At 35.9% G+C, this 20,479-nt stretch overlaps 1 protein-coding gene across 2 annotated transcripts in view; it reads left to right on the top strand.

The window, feature by feature from the left end:
* The window catches only part of LOC145278641 (putative ATP-dependent DNA helicase HFM1), a 143,700-nt gene that overhangs the window by 4,566 nt on the left and 118,655 nt on the right, over positions 1–20,479 (top strand). For both annotated transcript variants that reach the window (XM_080130677.1, XM_080130676.1), the window contains exons 2-3: positions 9,037–9,101; positions 14,263–14,498. In XM_080130677.1, coding sequence (XP_079986803.1) covers positions 9,043–9,101; positions 14,263–14,498 — 295 coding nt within the window. In that variant the 5' untranslated portion in view covers positions 9,037–9,042. The remainder of the gene's footprint in view (positions 1–9,036; positions 9,102–14,262; positions 14,499–20,479) is intronic.

The following is a 20,479-nucleotide window of genomic DNA, read 5'->3' as shown; positions in this document are numbered from 1 at the left end:
CTATGATCAGCTATTGATGTCTATGGAGCTCGAAAAGGTCTGTTCCAACTACGTCCCATGGCTTTGTCGGAATGTCGTGCTGCAGAAGAGGCTCTGACATTTGTGATGGCTGATGTTGTTGACAGATGCTACATGAGCTTGTGAATTGTTCGATGTCTCTGTTTATATTTTTCAAATAGACAGTGTCTTTGGCTAGGAGTTTGGTTTTCTCCTGTCCTAAGTGAGCGGTGTGGAGTTGCTTTAGGATATCTTCTTGGAGGGTCTGAGGAATGACAATTTGTTGTCCTTTAAGGATAAGGCCGTCATCAATTGATAGCTGATCTCTTAGGCTCCAGAATTCTCTGATATTGGTAGGCAGTTGCTTGATTGTCTCAGGCCATCCCATGACAATGGTATCTCTTAGCTGGTTAAGCAGAGGGTCAGCTGTTGTGCAGTCTCTCAGTTTTTCAATGCGGTCAGCAGAGAAACGAATGGTGTCAACTCGAACATCCAGATCGATAGGGTCCGAATTACCAGGTGATGGCAGACATGATAACCCATCAGCCAATATGTTTTCGGATCCCTTGTTGTAGGATAATCTGAAATTATATCCCTGTAGCTGGATGAGCATTCGTTGTAGGCGAGCTGGAGCTGAGGTGAGAGGTTTGTCAATGATCATGACAAGAGGTTTGTGGTCAGTGACAATTTGGAAACCATGACCGTATAAATATGTGTGGAATCTATGTGTGCCAAACACGATTGCCAGTAGTTCCCGCTCAATACATGCGTATCGTTGTTCTGTTTGTGTCAGACTCTTGCTTGCGTATAAGACAGGCATTAAATTGCCAGCTGAGTCTGGTTGTAGAAGCGCTGCTCCTATTCCATGAAGATTTGCGTCACAGTGTAAGTAGATTGGGCGCTTGGGGTCAAAGTAGTGAAGCAGGGACGTTTCAGACACTTCACTCTTCAGGTTTTTGAAAACCGTCTGGTGGTGTGGCTCCCATTGGAATTCTGACTCTTTGTGAAGTAAGTCACGTAATACAGTGGTTTTTGAGCTGAAATCCTTAATAAAGCGGGATAGGTATGTCATTACATCTAGAAACTGTTGCAGTTCTGTTTTATTGCGTGGTTCTGGCATTTCCTGTAGGTCTCGTACCTTTGCTGGGTCAGGTTTCATTCCAGAATGGGTGTATATATTTCCGAAGAAGGAGATTTCCTGGCGTTTTATCTCGCATTTCTTGGAATTCATTGTGAGGCCCTCTTGTGTGGCGACTTCCATGAGGTGCCTTAGGTTGTTGTCATGTTCACGTTCTGTTGAGCCATATACAACAATAGCATCCGCTATACCGCATGATCCTGTGCACTTCTCAAGTATTCTGTCCATCTCGAGCTGGTAGATGTCTTGGCTCACGTTTAAACCAAATGGAAGTCGTTGGAAGCAGTACCTTCCAAATGGTGTTTGAAAAGTGGCCAGGATCTGGCTTTCCTGGTCAAGCTTTATAGACCAGTATCCTGCCTTAGCATCCAGTTTTGAGAAGTATTTTGCACCTGCAAACCGGTGATTGAGTTCCTCAACTGTTGGGATTTGATGATACGGCCGCATTAGGGCTTTGTTTAGTGCCCTTGGGTCTAAGCAGACCCTTATTGTGTTGTCGCGTTTGGTTACATATGTAAGGGAGCTTACCCAGTCAGTTGGCTCCTCAATATGACGAATGACATTCTGTGACTCCATCTTGTCTAGTTCAGCCTTGATCTTCTCCCGCATGGCTATTGGCGTTCTTCTTGATGCGTCTATATAGCATGGAGTGTTAGGGTTGACAGTGAGCTTGTGTGTTTTCTTGAACTCGCCAATGCGGTCGAATCTGTCGGGGTATAAACGCATCAGATCATCTATGCTGTTGATAGGTTGTTGCTGAACGGATATGGCACAGTTCATTGTCACAACGTTGAAGGCTACAGATGTTGGCAGGTCCAGTATAGCTGGTCCTGGAGTGTTGACCACATAAAATTGAGTGTTGAGCCATGAAGAGTCCTTGTATTTGCACCTGATGTTTGTGGTGCCATGCATTTTATTTCAGTGTTGTTGTATGCTGTCAGTACGCATTTCGTTGGGTTTAGTGATCCAGGTATATGGCGGAGGGGCACATACTGCGGAATATGCGTAAAGGTAGTGTGTTTGCCTGTGCACCCGTGTCTACCTTCAGTTTGAGGCTGTGTGTACCTGGGTGGTCTGTCAATATAACGTTGATATTGACAAACGCTTCATTTTGTGTTGTTTTTTGTTTGTGCAGTGGATGTTCACTGTTAATACTGCTGAATGTGAGGTGCTCCATCGCCGCATGTAGTTTTGTTGTGGCTCGGTCGTCATGTTCAGCAACGCTGTCGACTTTTCGGCCTGTTCCATGTTGTCTGTGCCTTGGCTGGCTGCGGCTTTTGTGCCAGGGTTTTTCTTGCTTCCTGGGTCTGAGTCTCGCTGAGAATCACAATTTGGCCCAATGGCCCATTTTCCCGCAGGAGCTGCATATGTCGTTCTTGGCAGGGCAATGCTCCTTGCCAAAACGGTGGTCCCGTCCACAATTTTTACACAAGTTGCTGGTATTTCTGTTGCCTTCCTGGCGTTCGCGACCACCGCGATTTATGGTGTCTATCTGTGACAGGCCATGTAGTTGGTGTATTTTGTTTATATACACGGCTGAAGCCTCATATGTGCGTGCTAATTTCACAGCCTCTTCTATTGTGTAGCCCTTCGGCTTGTTCAACAGTTCTTTTTGTAAGTCCGGTATGGGCGTGTTGGCTATCAGTATTTCTACTAAACGTTCGTTCATTTCATGGGCTGTGAAATCGCATTTCTTCGCCTGTAAGCGACACCTGTTTAGAAATATGTCTGTCGTCTCGGTAGGTTTTTGTTGGTATCTACTGAGTTCGAGCCTACATATACGGTGGTTGGTTGCTGGTTCCAGATGCTCCAAAAATGCGTTGAAAATTTTGTTGGCGTCTCTCCGGTCTTCGTTTGACATAGACCAACTGTTGTATCTACGAATTCCTTCCTCGCCAGTTGCGAGTAGAATGATAGGCACTTTCTCTTCTTCTTTAGTTCTTTTCGCTGTGAAATAAAGTTCCAAACGTTGTTGGAATATCTTGAATGACTCTGCAGTGTTAGGCGAGTCCCAGTCGAGAATGGGAACTGGTATCGATATATTAGCCATAGTAGTAGCAGTGTTGTTGCGAGCTTCAACGAGCGTGTGTGTGTGTGTGTGTGTTTTACGAAGTTTTGGTTCGAAAAGAAAAGAGAAAAAAAAATATAATGTCATACTTTTATCGTTGTTTTATTTTATTTTTCCCTTTATCTCGCCACTGTCACCATGTCACACTGTGTTAGCTCGTGTTGTGTGGTTGGTTAATAGAGAGAAACGAAAAGACGCGTGTTGTTAGTTTTAAATATAAAACATGGAGGCCTTTATTTCCAGTGCGCATGCGTGGTTGTTACAAAACAAGGATTGTCATGAAACGAAATGATAACGTTGTTACAAAACTAGGATTGTAACGAAACGAAACGATAACATCGTTACAGCCCCAAACAAAAATCTTTGTATAAACACATGTAATTGTGTAAAAAAGTTTGGTTAATTGTCCTATAAGGATAAAATGGCCCGAAAATGGTGGGTGGAGGACATATTATGTTAAATTTACATGCAAAACTGATCCCCTACTCTAATTTTGGAAAATAATTGTTTTGTTTTGAGTCTAAGGTCCTTTCTAAAGATGTAGAGCAGCATAATGAAGCCTTCACTAGAAGCACACCCAAAGACGATAACAGTTTGAAGGAACTTGGTCTTCATAACATGCTGGAATTTCATGCAGATTGTCAGGTTAGCTATCTGTTGTTTTGTACATTGTGCAATTGATCTTGAGAAAACCATAACATTGCTGGCTTGACTGGATGTTTGAACTTGTCGAGGACAATTTTCTTGTGTTTTTTGTGCTGTAGTCTGGGAACCAACACATTGTATGCTTAGTTGCAAAGTAAACAAAGACTAAGAAAGAACTTCAACTCACTTTTTTTGTTGTACAATAAAATTTATTTCCTCATTGTTAAGCCCCTGACGACATCCATGTCTCGAATATGATCCTCACATAATCTCAAACAGTATCCTCATTGATGTGATCTCCTTTTTAAAGTTTTTTTTTTTCCAGTACCAGTGATGTCATTTGGCATGCATTTGCATATGTGTAACCGCACTATATTATACTTTGTAGTCGCTCTTGTATGAAGAATAGCAAAGATCTTCATTTAGCATTTTCTCTATTAGTCGCTATTCTGACATCCATACTTTTTGCCAAAGTCTGCATGGCTTGAATCTTTCTGAATCTCTTTTGGCAATTTTAGTTTGAATATTATTATTATCAGTAGCAGCATTTTTTTTTTTTGCAAAGCATGTATTTTTTTTTATCTCAATTATAGCAATAAATTTTTCTTCACATAGTGCAACCAACAAGTTTCCATGTGGCAACAATTTTTCTTCACATAGAGCAACTAACAAGTTTCCATGTGGCAAATTCGAGAATAACCTTAAGATGGCCAACTATGAATAAATCAATAGGAAATTCTCGACCAACTAGCAGTTCATTCTAGAAGAAGTTAGATGTATTTCCATGAAATGCATCAGATCAGATGCCTATTGTAATAGAATGAATGTGGATGATTGTTAAGCACCTGAAAACTTAACACACTGACTTGGTTGTTGATCTTTGTCGATAACTCAGAAGTTGTGTAAGAAAGAGAAAGTAGCAACCCTAGTTGAAGTGAATGTCCCTGATGATTCTGACCTTAACAGAGAGAGAGAGAGAGAGAGAGAGAGAGAAAGAGAGAGAGAGAGAGAGAGAGAGAGAGAGAGAGAGAGAAAGAGAGAAGATAATGAAATACCAAGGCCATATGTATGATATGAAAAGAAACTGGAATATTAAAAAGATCATCATCAGTTCAGTAATTATAGGAGCATGCAGATTTCATGAAAAAGAATTTAAAAAATTACCTGGTGAATATACCTGCTGAACCAAGTGCAAGAGAAATACAAACAATTGCACTCAAAGAAACGTTTAGAATCTTAAAAAGATCTCTCAGTTGGAGTGACTGAAATAGTGGGTGAATATCTGGCATCCAGCTGTAAAACTCCCTATGACGGTTCAAAGTAAATTTTTCCATGATGATAACTAAACTAGAAACTTGAAGTTGGAAGTTATTATTTCCAGTCGGGATGGAGGTGGTTCAATCAGATTGTTATCATCACTTAATGGGTTTGATTCAAAATGCTTCTAAATTGATTCATGAAATTTTGGTACCATACAAAATAGATTGGTTAAAGTTTTTGAGGCCATCACTGAAAGGGAAATTGACCTCTGATGTGTTCAAGAGATTAGGTGAAGGGTGGCATCAGCAAGAATGATTTCTAGAAAAGACTCTAGATACAAGTTTTTTTTTGGTGGGGGGGGGGCTAACAAGGAAGAGATTAGAGATGTTGGGGTACTTCTAGCAGAAGGTTAGGTTAACAAAGTTTTTGATATCAAATGTTTTTTTGACATAATCCAGGTTAGTGAGCTAATGGTAGATGAGAACATTGTATTATTAGTTATGCACCTCAGATAGGTTTTGATGCTCACACAAAAAATGATTTCTATGAAAACTTGATTGTTATTGTTTCGAAATTCCCCAACAATGAGATAATCATACTCTGGTGAGTGAAACAATCACATTGGTACTCTATCTGTTAGTTATGAGGGCATATATAGTGGTCACAGCTATGGTGTTTGCAGCCTGGAAGGGAAGTTTTTGTTTTCAACAAGTCTTTCTTTGCAAAGAGGAATAATGACCTCATTATATATAATTCTGAAAATGACAACAATCAGATAGATTTTATATTGGTTAAAAAGTGTGATTTTAAGCTGTTCAAAAACTTGAGTGAATAATGTAGTCAATACAAACTTCTTGTTGATGACTTGAAATTGTGTACTTGAGTCTATAAACTGAACTCATTCAAACTTAAACTACAAGCTTGTCAGTGTTACATTTGAGAAAGCCTCTTTGCTGATCTGAATTCAAGTACTTTTGTTTCTATGACTGAAGGTATTTAGGGAAGTCTCAAGAGTGTATGGCTTGATGCAGTTATCTGAACAGAGTTACTTGTTAGGATAAAACTGTGAGCTTTCCTGTGTCTGCAAATGGATGTTGGAAGATGTGGAAGCAGCGTGATAATAAGGATGAGTACATTCAGGTAAAACATGTGTCAAGAGAGCTGTTTACACTGTCAAATCTAAAAAGCTGAGAAGATGAGGATTGCTGATGTGTTTTCAGGTAAAAGTGATAAATTCAGGATTGTCAAGCAGATGTGAAGGGAGAATTAAAATGCAATTGGTGACAAAATGTTTCAGAGACAGTGCTGGATCTTTTGTTGGGCGACTCTGCAAGATAAAACTAACATGAAAACAGCATTATGAGAACCTCCTCAATGAGGAGTTCTCTTGGGATGCTAAGAAAGTATTTGTGCTGATCCTATTGCTGGTTCACCCATTCATATTTCTGTATAAATGATAGCGGGATCCATTAGTAAAATGAAGAATGGCAAGGCAGTGATGCCTTCTTGTATTGTTGCAGAGATATTGAAAGCATCTGGAAATGACTGGTGCTACTTTTGTTGTATAGTCCATTCTCTATAACGATTTATCTGTTTATTGCTGTCATGTATATATAATCATGTTTGTTGTACTTCGACAAAGATGTGTGCTGTTAATAAATATATACACACTGCTTGTTCCAACAGTTTTGACAATCAAACACGGAGATGGTTTCGTAAACTAAACATGCTGATCAAAAAATAGCAATATTGCATTTGATTGGAAGGATAGTGTTATTGTTAACCTATATAATGGAAAGGATGATGCGTTAGAAAGATGCAACTATCATGGGCTGAAACTTTTTGATCAAGTTATGATGCTAGTGAAGAGAGGGATAGAGAAATACATTTGTTGCAGACAACAGAATGCAGTTTGGTTTTATGACTGAGCATGGCATGATAGATGCTATTTTCATTCTGAGACAATCACAGCAAAAAATATCTCAGCAAGAACAAGAAGATATTCTTTGCTTTTATCAAGCCACTGATCATAACTTTCCTCTTGACCATCATTTGTGTTCATAATAGCAAAATTTGATACTTAAAACTAATTTATGTGCATGCCTAATTAATTTGCATGTGTAGAGACAGACTGACTTAAAAAAGAAGCATGAGTTATCCTGTGGAGAAATTTACTAAAGCAAAATTCCTACTACATTGTCTAAAAAATGGCAATTTAGATTGTGCCTTTTTTTTAACAAGCAAAACAAAGAACATCGCTTGAATCGAATATGGAAATATATTTTTCTTAAATTGGAATTGTCTAAAAAATGTCAATGAATTTGCTTATCTTAGCAACAAAATTCTACAAAGAGTGAACTGAACGTATAAATCAGAAAGTCCTAGGTTGGACAAAACAAGATGAAAGCAATTCGGAATTCAAATGTTTCTACCTAAATGAAACATGGCTTCTTTGAAGCTTTATTGCATCAGTTACACCTGGACATTTATGGAAAGATTGGAGAACAATACAAAGAATTGCTTTTGTCATTTCCTGGATTTAACACCCTACAAGAAAGCAGCTCTATGGACAGATTCCTCAAATCTCAGCCAGATTTGCTATTCATTGGTGAAAGGCTAAGGATGAATTCAAGCAGAAGACACAAAATGCAGTTATGAAGATGTGTGTGCGTTGGCAGATAGAACATGCTGGTATAAGAGTCAGGAGGATCCATGATACTGCCATGACTAGATGATGACTTTAAAAAACACTAATTAACAACAATAGGTCCAATTTTGGAAAGCTGAGAAATGGCATTGAGGTTGGAATGGTGTTGGATGGACAGACCATAGTGGAATGGGGCTGTAAATGAATGATAACATTTAATGCTAGTAAGACTAAGCTGCTCCCTTTTAACAATTACAAGATGCCTCTGTAACCACCAATATTCATGATAAATAGAACCCTACCTGAAAATTCTTCCTCGAAACGCCTCAGCTTAACATTCACGGGCAATATGAACTAGAACAAAGATATTGAGGATATTGCAAAGGCTGCTGCAAAGAAAGTGGGTTCCCTCTATCATGCTAGAAGACTGCTCACACCTGAGAGTATCCTGTACTTCTACAAGGCCACCATTCGCCCATGCATAGAGTATTGTTGCCACGTCTGGGTTGGTGCATCTAACACTAGTCTCTCCCTCTTGGATAGGATCCAAAAAAGAATCTTCAATTTAATAGGTTCCACTTTGTCAACTAATCTCTAACCCCTGTCCCATCACTGCAATGTTGCATCTCTGTGCCTGTTTTAAAAATATTTTAATGGAATATGCTCTGATGAAGTCGTTGCACTTGTGCCCTCTCGACATACATATCCCCAACAAACCTCTTAGCAACAAAATCACACTCCTTCACTGTTGAGGTCTCTGAATGTCAAAAAGCTTTCTACTCTAATAGTTTCTTCCCTTGAAGAGCTAGATTTTGGAATTCCCTTCCTGCTACCTGCTTCCCTGACTCTACTGACATGCAAAAGTTTAAATGTAAGATAAACGAACATCTTGTTAATCTTTCCTAAGCATGGTTCCAAATAGTAGCCCCTTACGTCCAAGTGGTGATATGCCGTGTTAGAAGTGAATGTGGGTAAAAAAAAAAAGAAGTTTAAAACGTCATTATGACCATATAACAGCTACAGTGGGGATTTATATACATTTTTGATGCTTACATTTGTACTTTTCAGGCAGCAAACAAATATTCCGGAATGATTATCAGGAAAATGTCCTAAACAATGATTTTCCTGCTTTGAATGAAAAAGGTTAACATCATTTAGGCGTTTTCCATCTCCTCGATCGAAACCTACCAATGGACATATAGTTTTTATTAATTGTTTTTTTCTGTTTTTAATCTATGTATAATCTAGTCTGAATTATTTCATTTTGGTCTATAATTACAGATTATAATGAATATTGATGATTGTTTCTTCTTTGGAGCTCAGAAATGGAATAACAATGATATGAGGTAAAGTTGACATTTCAAATCTTTATATTTAATAAAATTATGAGATAACTTCTAGTGTGTTTGCAGATTATTATTTTATATTTACTACTAGCTGGGAGCCTGGCGTTGCCAGGTCATACAATATGCTTGAACATGATATATTAATTTATGCACATTGCATATGTATTGTTAAAGAATCAATCCTCTATTGAATATTATATATTATGAGGAATAATTTGCCCGGTAGACTAATTCGCAAAAAAAAAATTAAAAAATAATAATGATAATTTCATTCATCAAATTCCGTCTGTGTTTGTTTACAATATCACATCAGCTGATATTTGGACTTGATGATTTTAAAAATAGTCTTCCTTCTCTTATAGATAAAAAAAAAAGAATTTTTACAGGGGAATATTTTACATTACACCGGGTAAGGTAAAATAGTCCCCGATAAAAATTATTTTTTCATCTATAAGAGAAGAAAGACTAATTTTAGGATCAAACTTTTTCAATTTTTGGTACTTATTGGATGAATTTCTGTACAAAATATATCTAAGAACACTGCCAGACATATAAATTAGCTTTGTGTGAAATTTGCAAAAGATGGGCTCAGCCGTTTTAGAACCTATGAGGAACTCGCACACACACACACACACACACACACACACACACACACACACAAAGTGACTTTTATATAATAGTAGATAGATTAAGTTAGAGATTAATCGATTATTTATTCAAATAAAGAAATGTTATTGCATAAAACAAAATGAAAGTTTACAAATCCTATTTAGAAAACATAATTTAATTACAAGATGAAATCTATCGTAATGCTTTTCGTTTTCCTTGTAAACAAGTAAACCATTTTAATTTGTTTGTTAACAACTGTTAACAAACAAAAGAAAAAAAGAGGAAATTAATTACCTTATTACAATTCAAATCTGAAAGGAATTTGAAAGCATTTAAGCTGTCAAATAAAAAGCCATATCTGGCTAAAAAATACTTAGAAATTTTCATACATTAAAAGGTGCAACTACACTATAATAGCGAAATTTGGAAAACGAAAAAATCAATTGAAAAACAATGGTGTCTACTGACCTTTTTTGTCAATTTCAATTAAAAGCAACGATATCTACTTAATTGGCATGTCAGAAGTACTTAAATATTAACGCATTATTTTAAAAAACAGTTTTTGATATTTATCGTAAAAAATCGTCGCCATATTTCTTTGGGAAGATGTGACATAATACAAGGGAAGTAACTCAGTTATGCTAAAATCAAGGCAAAACGCACAATTTATTTGTAAAAATTGGCAATAGTTACACCCTATTTACCTCGGTTTGAAACTCTCCTATGTTTTTTTAGACAAACGTGTTATTTTCACTAATTTTCGTCAAAAAATGCTTTCTTTAATAATTTTTTTCTACCTTATCGTTTTTTGTAATTTTTGGATATATTCATTACAAATTTAATCACCAAATGATACCGTTATAATAAAATTTTATTTTTAAAATCCTATTAAAAATACATTTGGTAAACAAAAACTAAACGATATTGTAAAAAAGAAGAAACAAAAATGCAAAGCCAGGTAGGTATAACTTGTTATGTATATTTGTATCATAGTACATGTTTACTCACATGTTAACCTGTAGACCCAACACGTTGTAGACTCCATTGCAAAGGAGACCAAGACAAGGAATCACTCAACTCACTTTTTTTCCATTGAAAAAACAACCTTATTTCAGGGGTACTTTCCTGTATGAAACGTGATCTTTGGTTTGTGCATACGTTCTTAATTTTTAATTTTTTTCTTTTTTCTTTTCTTCCTTGCTGTGACGTTATTTCGCACACGGCTCACCATTTGCATATAGTCACCATACATGCATCCACACTCTGTTACATATTTATATTAAGAATATATCTCATACATAAAGTAAAATGGGATTTCCCCTATTTGTTTGACTGGTATAGCCTCTAAAAAAAATTAAGTTAAGTATGTGTATGTACTTGTATGTACATAATTCACTTCTAAATGAATTAACTGATCCTTATGAATTTGGGAACACAGCTGCTAGGCATAAGGGATCGTAATGTGGGCTATATTTAGTTTAATTAAGTTTTATGCAAAGAAGGTAAAAAGAGGGAAGAAACCTTTGGTAAAAAGTTAAATACATCATATGTGGATGAAATTTTAACAATGTATATTAGATATCAATTATTAAATATTGCACAAATTTCAGGGGTTTTTTTGGGGGTGGGGGTGATATGGATACAACATCTCACTTGGATATATAAATATTTCAGGTTTGCATTGAATTTGATCCATAGGCAAGCAAGTTTCCCTACATTTCAATTTCTTCTTAAGATCTCTTAAGCTGTAGTTTTAAATTTTAGACATTTTCTAGACTCCAAATCATGTAATAGATTTTTATCAAAACTGAAATAAGGATTCTAAACATAAGATTTTATACCATTATCCGATCTGATCCAAACACTCTACCATTCCCGATCTTTCCACTACCTTTGTAATTGACCATTTTATTTTTATTCCATTTTTATTGTATATTAGCAAGGAGGGAGGTGTCCGGCCTTGCCCAGTCATGAAATATGCAAATATATTTTAATACATGCAGATTTCGTATTTATTATTAGAGAAATAATTCTCTATTGTGCCTAATATCTAGTACTGATTTCAAAAGTTAAAAAAAAAAATGACCTGACTGCCATCAGCTAGAATTGAAACCAAAACAATTAGCACTCTATCGTTTGAGCTATTGACAGATAGATAATAAAAGATATAAAATTAAACCACTTCAAGCTATGAATGAATTTGTGTATGCACAAAATTAACAGAAATAAAGGGATATAAAAGCGTTGCAAAACTATTCAGTTTGAAGAATTAATTTTACCAATCCTGAGATGGATGTTCTTGTGTATATGTGCGTGTGTATATATACTTGTTCTTGTAAATCTAGGCTTGAGATATTCAAAAGTAGGAACTAATAAACTCAACGAGGTTGTTAGTGCTTGATAACAAGAGCAAGATATTTTTTAATATTTATTTGAAGGTAAACAGTTACATTTGGTCGCTACAAACAGCCATCTGTTTCAATGGTTCAGGGTCGCCTGATGAAGTCTCATTGACTGAAACAGATGGCTGTTTGTAGCGACCAAATGCAACTGTTTACCTCCGAATAAATATTAAAATATATATATATATATATATATATATATATATATACTTGCGTCAGGTGATCATGTGGCATATCCATGATGCATCACAGATGTGCCAACTGACCACCTGACACAAGTAAGAGCACAAGAACATTTTACATGTAGAAAGTTACATATATATATATATATATATACACATATATATATGTATTTCTGTAGAAATATATTTTCTTATAATATATACCAAACCTTATTTAAGAAGCTCAATATAATTACAGAGCAATATAGTGAATAAACAGATACTGTCAAGAATTGTAAATGTCAACTGAATTAAAGGAATAAATTAGAAAATGGTCAACATAGTGAATTTTGGAATATAGTTTTTTGTCATTTATTCACTATACATATATATATATATATATATATATATATATATATATATATATATATGAGCAAACAGTTAATAAAATATGTTAAAAAACACTTTGAAATGAGTTAAAAACATATTTAATCCGAAAAAGAAACACTAGATAAATGGATAGTCCTTAATCTGTGGAGTTTCGAAGAAATACTTTCCTTCTCATCAGAGGGTAGGAATTAGCAAAATGCAGGATCGGATTTTGCATGCAGAAGTATTTGATGAAACAACAAGTAAGTCAAAGATCTTACTTGAAAACAAAAAAAGTGAAGCAGAGGGAATATGGTGATGGGAAAGAATGCCAACAAAGTGCTCGATTACAAAGGAAAAATTTTCAATATAAGAGCTTAATATTTATTTATTTAAAACTGTACATTTGTACCGTCGGTTTCAAGCCTAACATAAGGGGGACCGGTTAATGGTAAATAATGTTAGGCTCTCGTCAGCCATATTGTTTTCTCATATGGCTTATGAGAGCCTAACATTATTTACCATTAACTTGTCCCCCTTATGTTAGGCTTGAAACCGACAGTACCAAAGGTTTTCTGACCTTCTGTACAGTTTTAAATAAGTAAGTAAATATATGTACAGTTTTAAATAAGTATATATATATATATATATATATATATATAACTACTTAATTTACTTACATAAAATTAATATACGAAAGTATAGATTTATGCGTAAACTTTAAGTATTTACTTCAAAAGTGCTCAAACGTAGGTAGAGCTAGTTAGTAATTTATAAAATATATATGGCGATTAAGCTACACTGAATATTCCGCGTTTCATCCACTCTAGGACTCTTCAGGCTTATGCGCGAGTTCTGTGGTTGTTTATCGTTTTTATATGCTCCTTTTCTATTAAGATTTTTATTTAGTCAATCAGCTTTCTAGTATCTACCGCGCCCTTCCTATCAGCCAATGGGCATGCATTTATCGGATAAAGGAATATTCAGTGTAGCTTAATCGCCATATATATTTTATAAATTACTATATATATATATATATATATATATATGATTAGTTTTTTTGGAAAAAGAATTCCAGCAGAGTGCTCAATTAAAAGGAAAATCCAAATTTTAAGAGCGTACTTATATTTTGTGTACAGAAAGTTGTTAGTTGAGACAGGTCATTGGTACCGTCGGTTTCAAGCCCGATAATAAGGCCCGTTTAAGGTATCCTTATCAAGCTCTCTTCAGCCAATATTGGCTGAAGAGAGCTTGATAAGGATACCTTAAACGGGCCTTATTATCGGGCTTGAAACCGACGGTACCAATGACCTGTCTCAACTAACAACTTTCTGTACACAAAATATATATATATATATATATATATATATATATATATATAATTGTACATATACACACACATGTATTGATTCAATAAAGTGAAACTGCATGACCGGTTCCACTATTATACTTTAAGTTGCTTCAGTGTTAGTCTATTCATTACATCTCTGCATTGTTCTGCCTTCTATAAACCAAAATTTTATTTATATATGTGTGTGTCTGTGTGTATGTGATACTTATGTAATTGCTGTAAAACATAAAACTATGAGATGTTTTTTATGGATGTTATTTTCTCCACAGATCCCAAAACCACAAGAAAGATGTTCAAAGAAGAGTTCCTTGTGCTCCTTCCATTGACAATATTCTGTTGTTAGATTCTGTGAAAACCAATGATGTCCTACCAACCGCTTCTCAAATGATCTTTAATTTCTCCACTCAACTTGCCCCAAGCCAAACTGAGAATTCTCAAGGAATAACAATCACCCAAACAAACACACCTCGAATACATCCTTTATTTTTCAAACCTACAAAACCAGGTAAAACTATTTTCAAGTTTTTAAAGAAACATTAAATTATAGATTCAAAGTCAAATTATGAATCAAATTCTTGAAATTTAAGTGAAATATTTTTCTCTCTTATTAGGGATTTTCATTAGTTCTTACTATATTTTTTAAAAAGAGAGTTACCACTTATCACGGCCCGAAGGTCACTTGAGAATAAGGGTTAATTACTGTATGGTGGTAACCGAGACAACAGCACAGTGATTGTTAGTTGTTGAAATTGAGTAGAATTAGATAATTTAACTGGACAGCTCAACAAGAACTTGTTTACATTGGACTTGAGATAACCATATTGTAGTCAGATGGAAAACAGCATAGCCAAACAGTGTTCCACAGGTGGGCAGTTCTAGAAAAGAAACTGTATTCATGGAATCTGTGTTTAGATTTAGGCACAGATAGAGAGTAGGAGAAATTGTTGATAGTGGTTGTATCTAGAATACTATTAAAATAATTCAAAGCTTGAGAATGTTGAATTATTATAATCAAACTTAGTCTAAAACTATTGATTGCAAGAAGACGTTCACAACTACAATGATCTCATTTTCATAAATAATAAATTAAACTTGCAAAAATATTGATTGAAAAATTAATACAATAAAAAAAGACAAGCCTGACCCAAGCACTCTCCCAATCCTGATTTTTCCACTACCTTTGCAGTTGACTGTTTTCTTTATTGCATTTTTATTGTATATTAGCCGGGAGGGACGCGCCTGACCTTGGCTGGTCATAAAATACTCTTAAATATATTTTTATTTATTCATATTTTATATTTATTATTACAGAGCCAATTTTCTATTGATTATTATATTGTACCTAATCTATAATACTGATTTCAAAAGTTTAACAAAAATGACTTGGGTGCCATCAGCTAGAATCAAAACATTTAATGCTCCAGCTGCGTTTCCTATCGTATGAGCTATCGATAGATAAGAAAGATTTAAAATTAAATCACTCCAAGCTATGAATGAATGAAAGAAGAAAAAATGTCAGCAAGTTGAAATGAACATTTTGCATTTCAACTTGCATTACTCATTCATCCAAACAAAGATTTTACTCATTCTAAACCATTCATGATGTATGATTACTTTTTCTTGTTATTTTCAGTTTTATGTGATCAGTAGTTTAAGAGTTTATCGGTTAAACATTTACACACAGACACACATGCATATTATACTGTTTTTATATAGATAGAGAACCTTTGTTATCAGAGATCCACATGTCAAACTAACACCGTCATTTACCTCTCACTGATTATGATTAACAATAATTGTATTAAGTGTGATGCTCAAACACATCTCACTTGATTTCCAATACTTTAAATGTTTAAACATGTGTGAGATATTTTATAAACCAGATAAAATAGATTAAAAAATGAAAAATGGATAAATTAATAATGTAATATGTTAGCTGATGAGGAAAAGTAGATATTGACATGTTTAACCTTTTTGGTCTCTTGCTTGTGCATTTAAAAAATTTTTTTTATTACATTTTCACCCCAAACAAGGCACATTGCCACTTTGGTGTAGGGGGCTACTGTCAGGAGTAACATCTACTGGGGTACTATGTGGGGATTTGGGCAACAAGATGTCTGTTCATGTTACACTTGAACTTCTGCACGTCAGTACAGGGACCTGGAATGGAATTCCAAAGTCTAGCGGTTCTGGGGAAGAAACTACTGGAGTAGAAAGATCTTTTACATCTAGGGATCTCTATTGTGTGGGGATGAGATTTAGCTGTCTGTCGAGTTTGTCGAGGGTGTTTACGTCGTGGGGGCAAAAGTGCTTTCAGTTCGTCAGAGCATTCTCCATTAAAATACTTGTAGAACAGGCAGAAGGATGCAACATTTCGTCGATGGGACAGAGGTTGAAGCTTAGATGCCAGTTCAGGGCCTATCAGATTGGCAACTCTCTTTTGAACCTTGTCCAGGAGCGAGAGACTAGTAGCAGATGCACCATCCCAAATATGACAGCATTTATTGTGAACAAACAAATATAATGTGAACCGAAATTTTGCTACTCAACTCTCCACAGTCTCCTGTTAGACATGATCCCAAATAGTAGTCCCTTATGTTTCAAGTGGCAATATGTCTTGTTTGGAGAAAAAAAAAAATTAATATAAGCCTTTTTTCATAAAATATAATGTTTCTATACACAGGTCGGAGTGTTGAGTTAATTCATAAGCTTTGTATTATTCAGAAGTTAGTAAATTCATGACTGACAAAGAATCGTTAAATTTAGGAGTAAGTCCATGTGCAAAGATGTTACCATCTTTAAAAGCCAAGTCCACATGACACCAGCAGCTAAAGAGTTTCGTTTGTGCACCAAAAAGTGTGGTTGGCAAAGATTTGTTTGACAACTTGGCCTTCTCATTGGCTATATGACTGTAAAGCGCATATGTGGTTGTGGATGTAGATTTTATGATCAGGTGCTCGGCTCCCAAAGAGATTATATTTGACTAAAGTTCGACAAATTCTAATTGTGTATTTTGATCTAATCAGTACCAAGTCAAGCAAATACCAAGAGATAATAGCTAGTTTACATATATATCACATTTGGTAAAAATGTAAAGTAGGTGACAAGCCTTTACTAACATAATTTTTCAACTTTATTTCATGTCTTCATTCAAGAGACAAAAGAAAATGGATTAATAAAGAAGTTCATAAAGGAAAATGCATGCAAGTTGGAGTGCTGAGTGAATTAGTAAGCTTTGTATTATTTGGAAGTAAGTCTATGGCTGACAAATAGTGAGTTCATCTTCATAGATGCCGGCGTCTTTAGAATTTGTCCACATACCAATGCCAGTAGCCAGAGGTAAAGGTAACAATCATCTGTGCACAAAGAAGTGTGGTAGTTGTTCTGAGTAACAAGGGTTTGTTCAGCAAGCTGGCCTTCTCGCTGTGTAGGAAGTGAAAATTTGATGGTTTATATAGATTATAAGAACAGGTGCCCGGCTCCCAAAGAGATTTTGACCAATATAAGTAGCCAACTGCATTCTAACTCATATGCATGCGCATGAACACAAATTGGCAAATCTCCAGGATCACAATTGTAATGAAAGTGCCAAAGTAAAACCTCTTCATATTTTCCTATCGAAGTCTGGCGATGCCCAGGATGAAATTCTTCCTGTTTTTCTGCTGTATCTTGACTTAATATTAAAATATGACCACTTGTATACTAGATTAAAGTTTGTCGGGGCACATCCGCTGATTATTTGTCGAGCTCCTGCTGGTGCTTGTGAAAAAGGCATGCTCCCAATTCTGAATACGTATCGAGGCGGTGATTGAGACTGAAGGCAGCTACATTGAATAGATGTCAGCTCTACTACATAATCAAGTTACCTGAATTGATTTTTTCAATAAAATTTTTAAAATAAAGCTGTAGTGTTGTTTTCTTTAGGGCAACAATTTTATCGTTCTACCCTGTAGTTTTAAAAAAAATAAAAAAATAAAATATTTTTCAAATTATGTACAATTCTTTCTGCTGAAAATAAAATTCAGTTCTATTAAGTCATGGATAGATGTGTTGAATCTTTACGGTTCCAGCTGAACATTTTTTATTTTTTTATTTTTTTATTCAATTTTCACCCCAAACAAGGCACAGTGCCACTTTGAAGCAGGGGGCTACTATCAGGGACTTAATTAGCGGGGTCATTATGAAGGGAGATGAGTAGAAAGATGTTTGTTGACATTACACTTGAACTTCTGCATATCGTTGCAGTTGGGAAAGCAGAATCCCGGAAGGGAGTTCCAAAGACCCGCAGTTCTGGGGAAGAAACTATTGGAGTAAAAGGCTTTCTTGCACCTAGGGATCTCTACTGTAAAGAGATGAGACTTAGTAGCTTGTTGGGTTTGACGGGGGTAGTTACGTCGGGGAGGTACAAGTGTTTGCAGTTCGTCAGAGCATTCACCATTGAAGTATTTGTAGAACAGGCAGAGGGATGCAACATCTCGTCGATGGGACAGAGGCTGAAGCCTAGATGACAGTTCAGGACCTATCAGGTTGGCGACTCTCTTTTGAACCCTGTCCAGGAGCGAGAGACAAGAAGCAGATGCACCAGCCCAGATGTGACAACAGTACTCCATACATGGGCGAATGGTTGCCTTATAGAGGTATAGGATACTGTCAGGAGTAAGTAGTTTTCTAGCACGGTAGAGGGAGCCAACCTTCCTTGCAGCAGCCTTGGCAATGCTCTCAATGTATCTATTCCAGTTCATATTCCCTGTAAACGTTAGGCCGAGGAGTTTAAAAGAAGTACTTTCAGGCAATGTGTTCTTGGCCATTGCTATTGGTGGTAGAGAAGGTTTCTTGTAGTTATTGAAGGAAACAAGCTTAGTCTTAGCAGCATTGAATGTGACCAACCATTTTTGTCCCCATTCCACTACGGATTGGAGGTCATCCTCTAGTGTTTCTGCCATTTCCTTGGATATGTGTTCATTTGTTTTCCCCTCATATCTGTTATAGAGAGTGGTGTCATCGGCAAATATACCCATCTCCGAAACAATTTTATCAGGGAGGTCGTTTATGAATATCAGGAATAATAGAGGTCCAAGGATAGACCCCTGAGGTACTCCCGCATTTATGTCGTATTGTTTGGATGTACGACTGTCGAGGACAACTTTGATTTTTCTATTACTTAAGAAGGATTTAATTACATTAGGAATTCTTCCAGTGATTTTCCTTAGAAGACCATCGTGCCATACCCTGTCAAAAGCCTTAGATATATCGAGGGCCACCGCTCTACCCTCCCCTGTTTTATCCAATGAATGGTATATACGTTCAGAAACTACAGTTAAGATATCTGCTGTTGAACGGGCTTGCCTGAATCCATATTGTTTGTCAGTCAGGAGTTTAGCAGCTGTTAGGTGCTGGACTAGGGCTTGATTAACTAAGGACTCAAATATTTTGGCGAAAAGCGGGAGGAGGCTAATGGGGCGATAATTTAGTGGGTCAGTTCTTTCACCAGAATTCTTGAAGACTGGTACCACAGAGACGGTTTTCCAGCAGTCGGGAAAACAAGATTCGTTAAGGCATTTATTGTAAAGTTTGGACAGAACTGGAGCAACCTTGGCAGAGCATTTTTTTAATAGCACAGCCAGGATGAGATCTGGTCCACACGCTTTTGAGGTGTCTTCATTGTCTGAAGATAGCAATTTCAATCCTACCCAAAGCCAGCCAGAGGATTAGTTGGCCAAAACGTGATGAACGTGATGAGATAACAACAACTATGGAAGGCGGTAATTACTGTGGATACAGTTAAGCGATTCAGCATTCCTATCCTGTCGCGATTAAACATCTGATAAAGGCCAAAGGAATAGTTAACCGAAGTGTTGTGAAACAACTATGAAGATGAGGATAACAGTCCACACTTGAATAAATAAATAAACAAATTAATCATTTCAAAGGATTCCAATAATAAAAAATAGATTATTTATGAATTGGCAAATCTCCAGGACCATAGATCTAATAACATTTTGCATTTAACATAATACATTGATTTGTAAATCATAAGTTGATTTTTTTCACATCTTTTTGTTTTTTCTGATTTTTTTTTACATGCCTTCATTTCTCAATTTTATGAACAGCCAGCAGGGTGACCCGATGTTGCCCGGGATTGAATGATGATCAACAAATGTTTCACACTCCCTTATTTTTATTGTCATCGAAATCAGTGAAAGAGCCCATTTTTCAATCAAATCGATTGATTGCCTGTTTTAATTGGGGAGCCATCGTGATACACTGGGAGGAAGCTCACATGCCTCTTGCAGTGACTAAGTTCACAATATATTGTAGCCTATATTGCACTGTAGAGAATCTACTGTTGATTTTATAAAATCATTTTTATATAAAATTTTTATATTAAAGTTTAAGATGCAAAATGCTTTAATTGTGCTTTAAACAGAAACATTCATTTCAAACACACACCTGTCATGTCAAAGAACCTACTGTTGATTTTATATA

The sequence above is a fragment of the Euprymna scolopes genome, chromosome 1, assembly GCF_053919585.1.
Source record: "Euprymna scolopes isolate OS-2025 chromosome 1, ASM5391958v1, whole genome shotgun sequence".
In the NCBI taxonomy this organism is placed as follows: domain Eukaryota; kingdom Metazoa; phylum Mollusca; class Cephalopoda; order Sepiida; family Sepiolidae; genus Euprymna; species Euprymna scolopes.
This window is presented reverse-complemented; position numbering and strand designations above follow the sequence as displayed.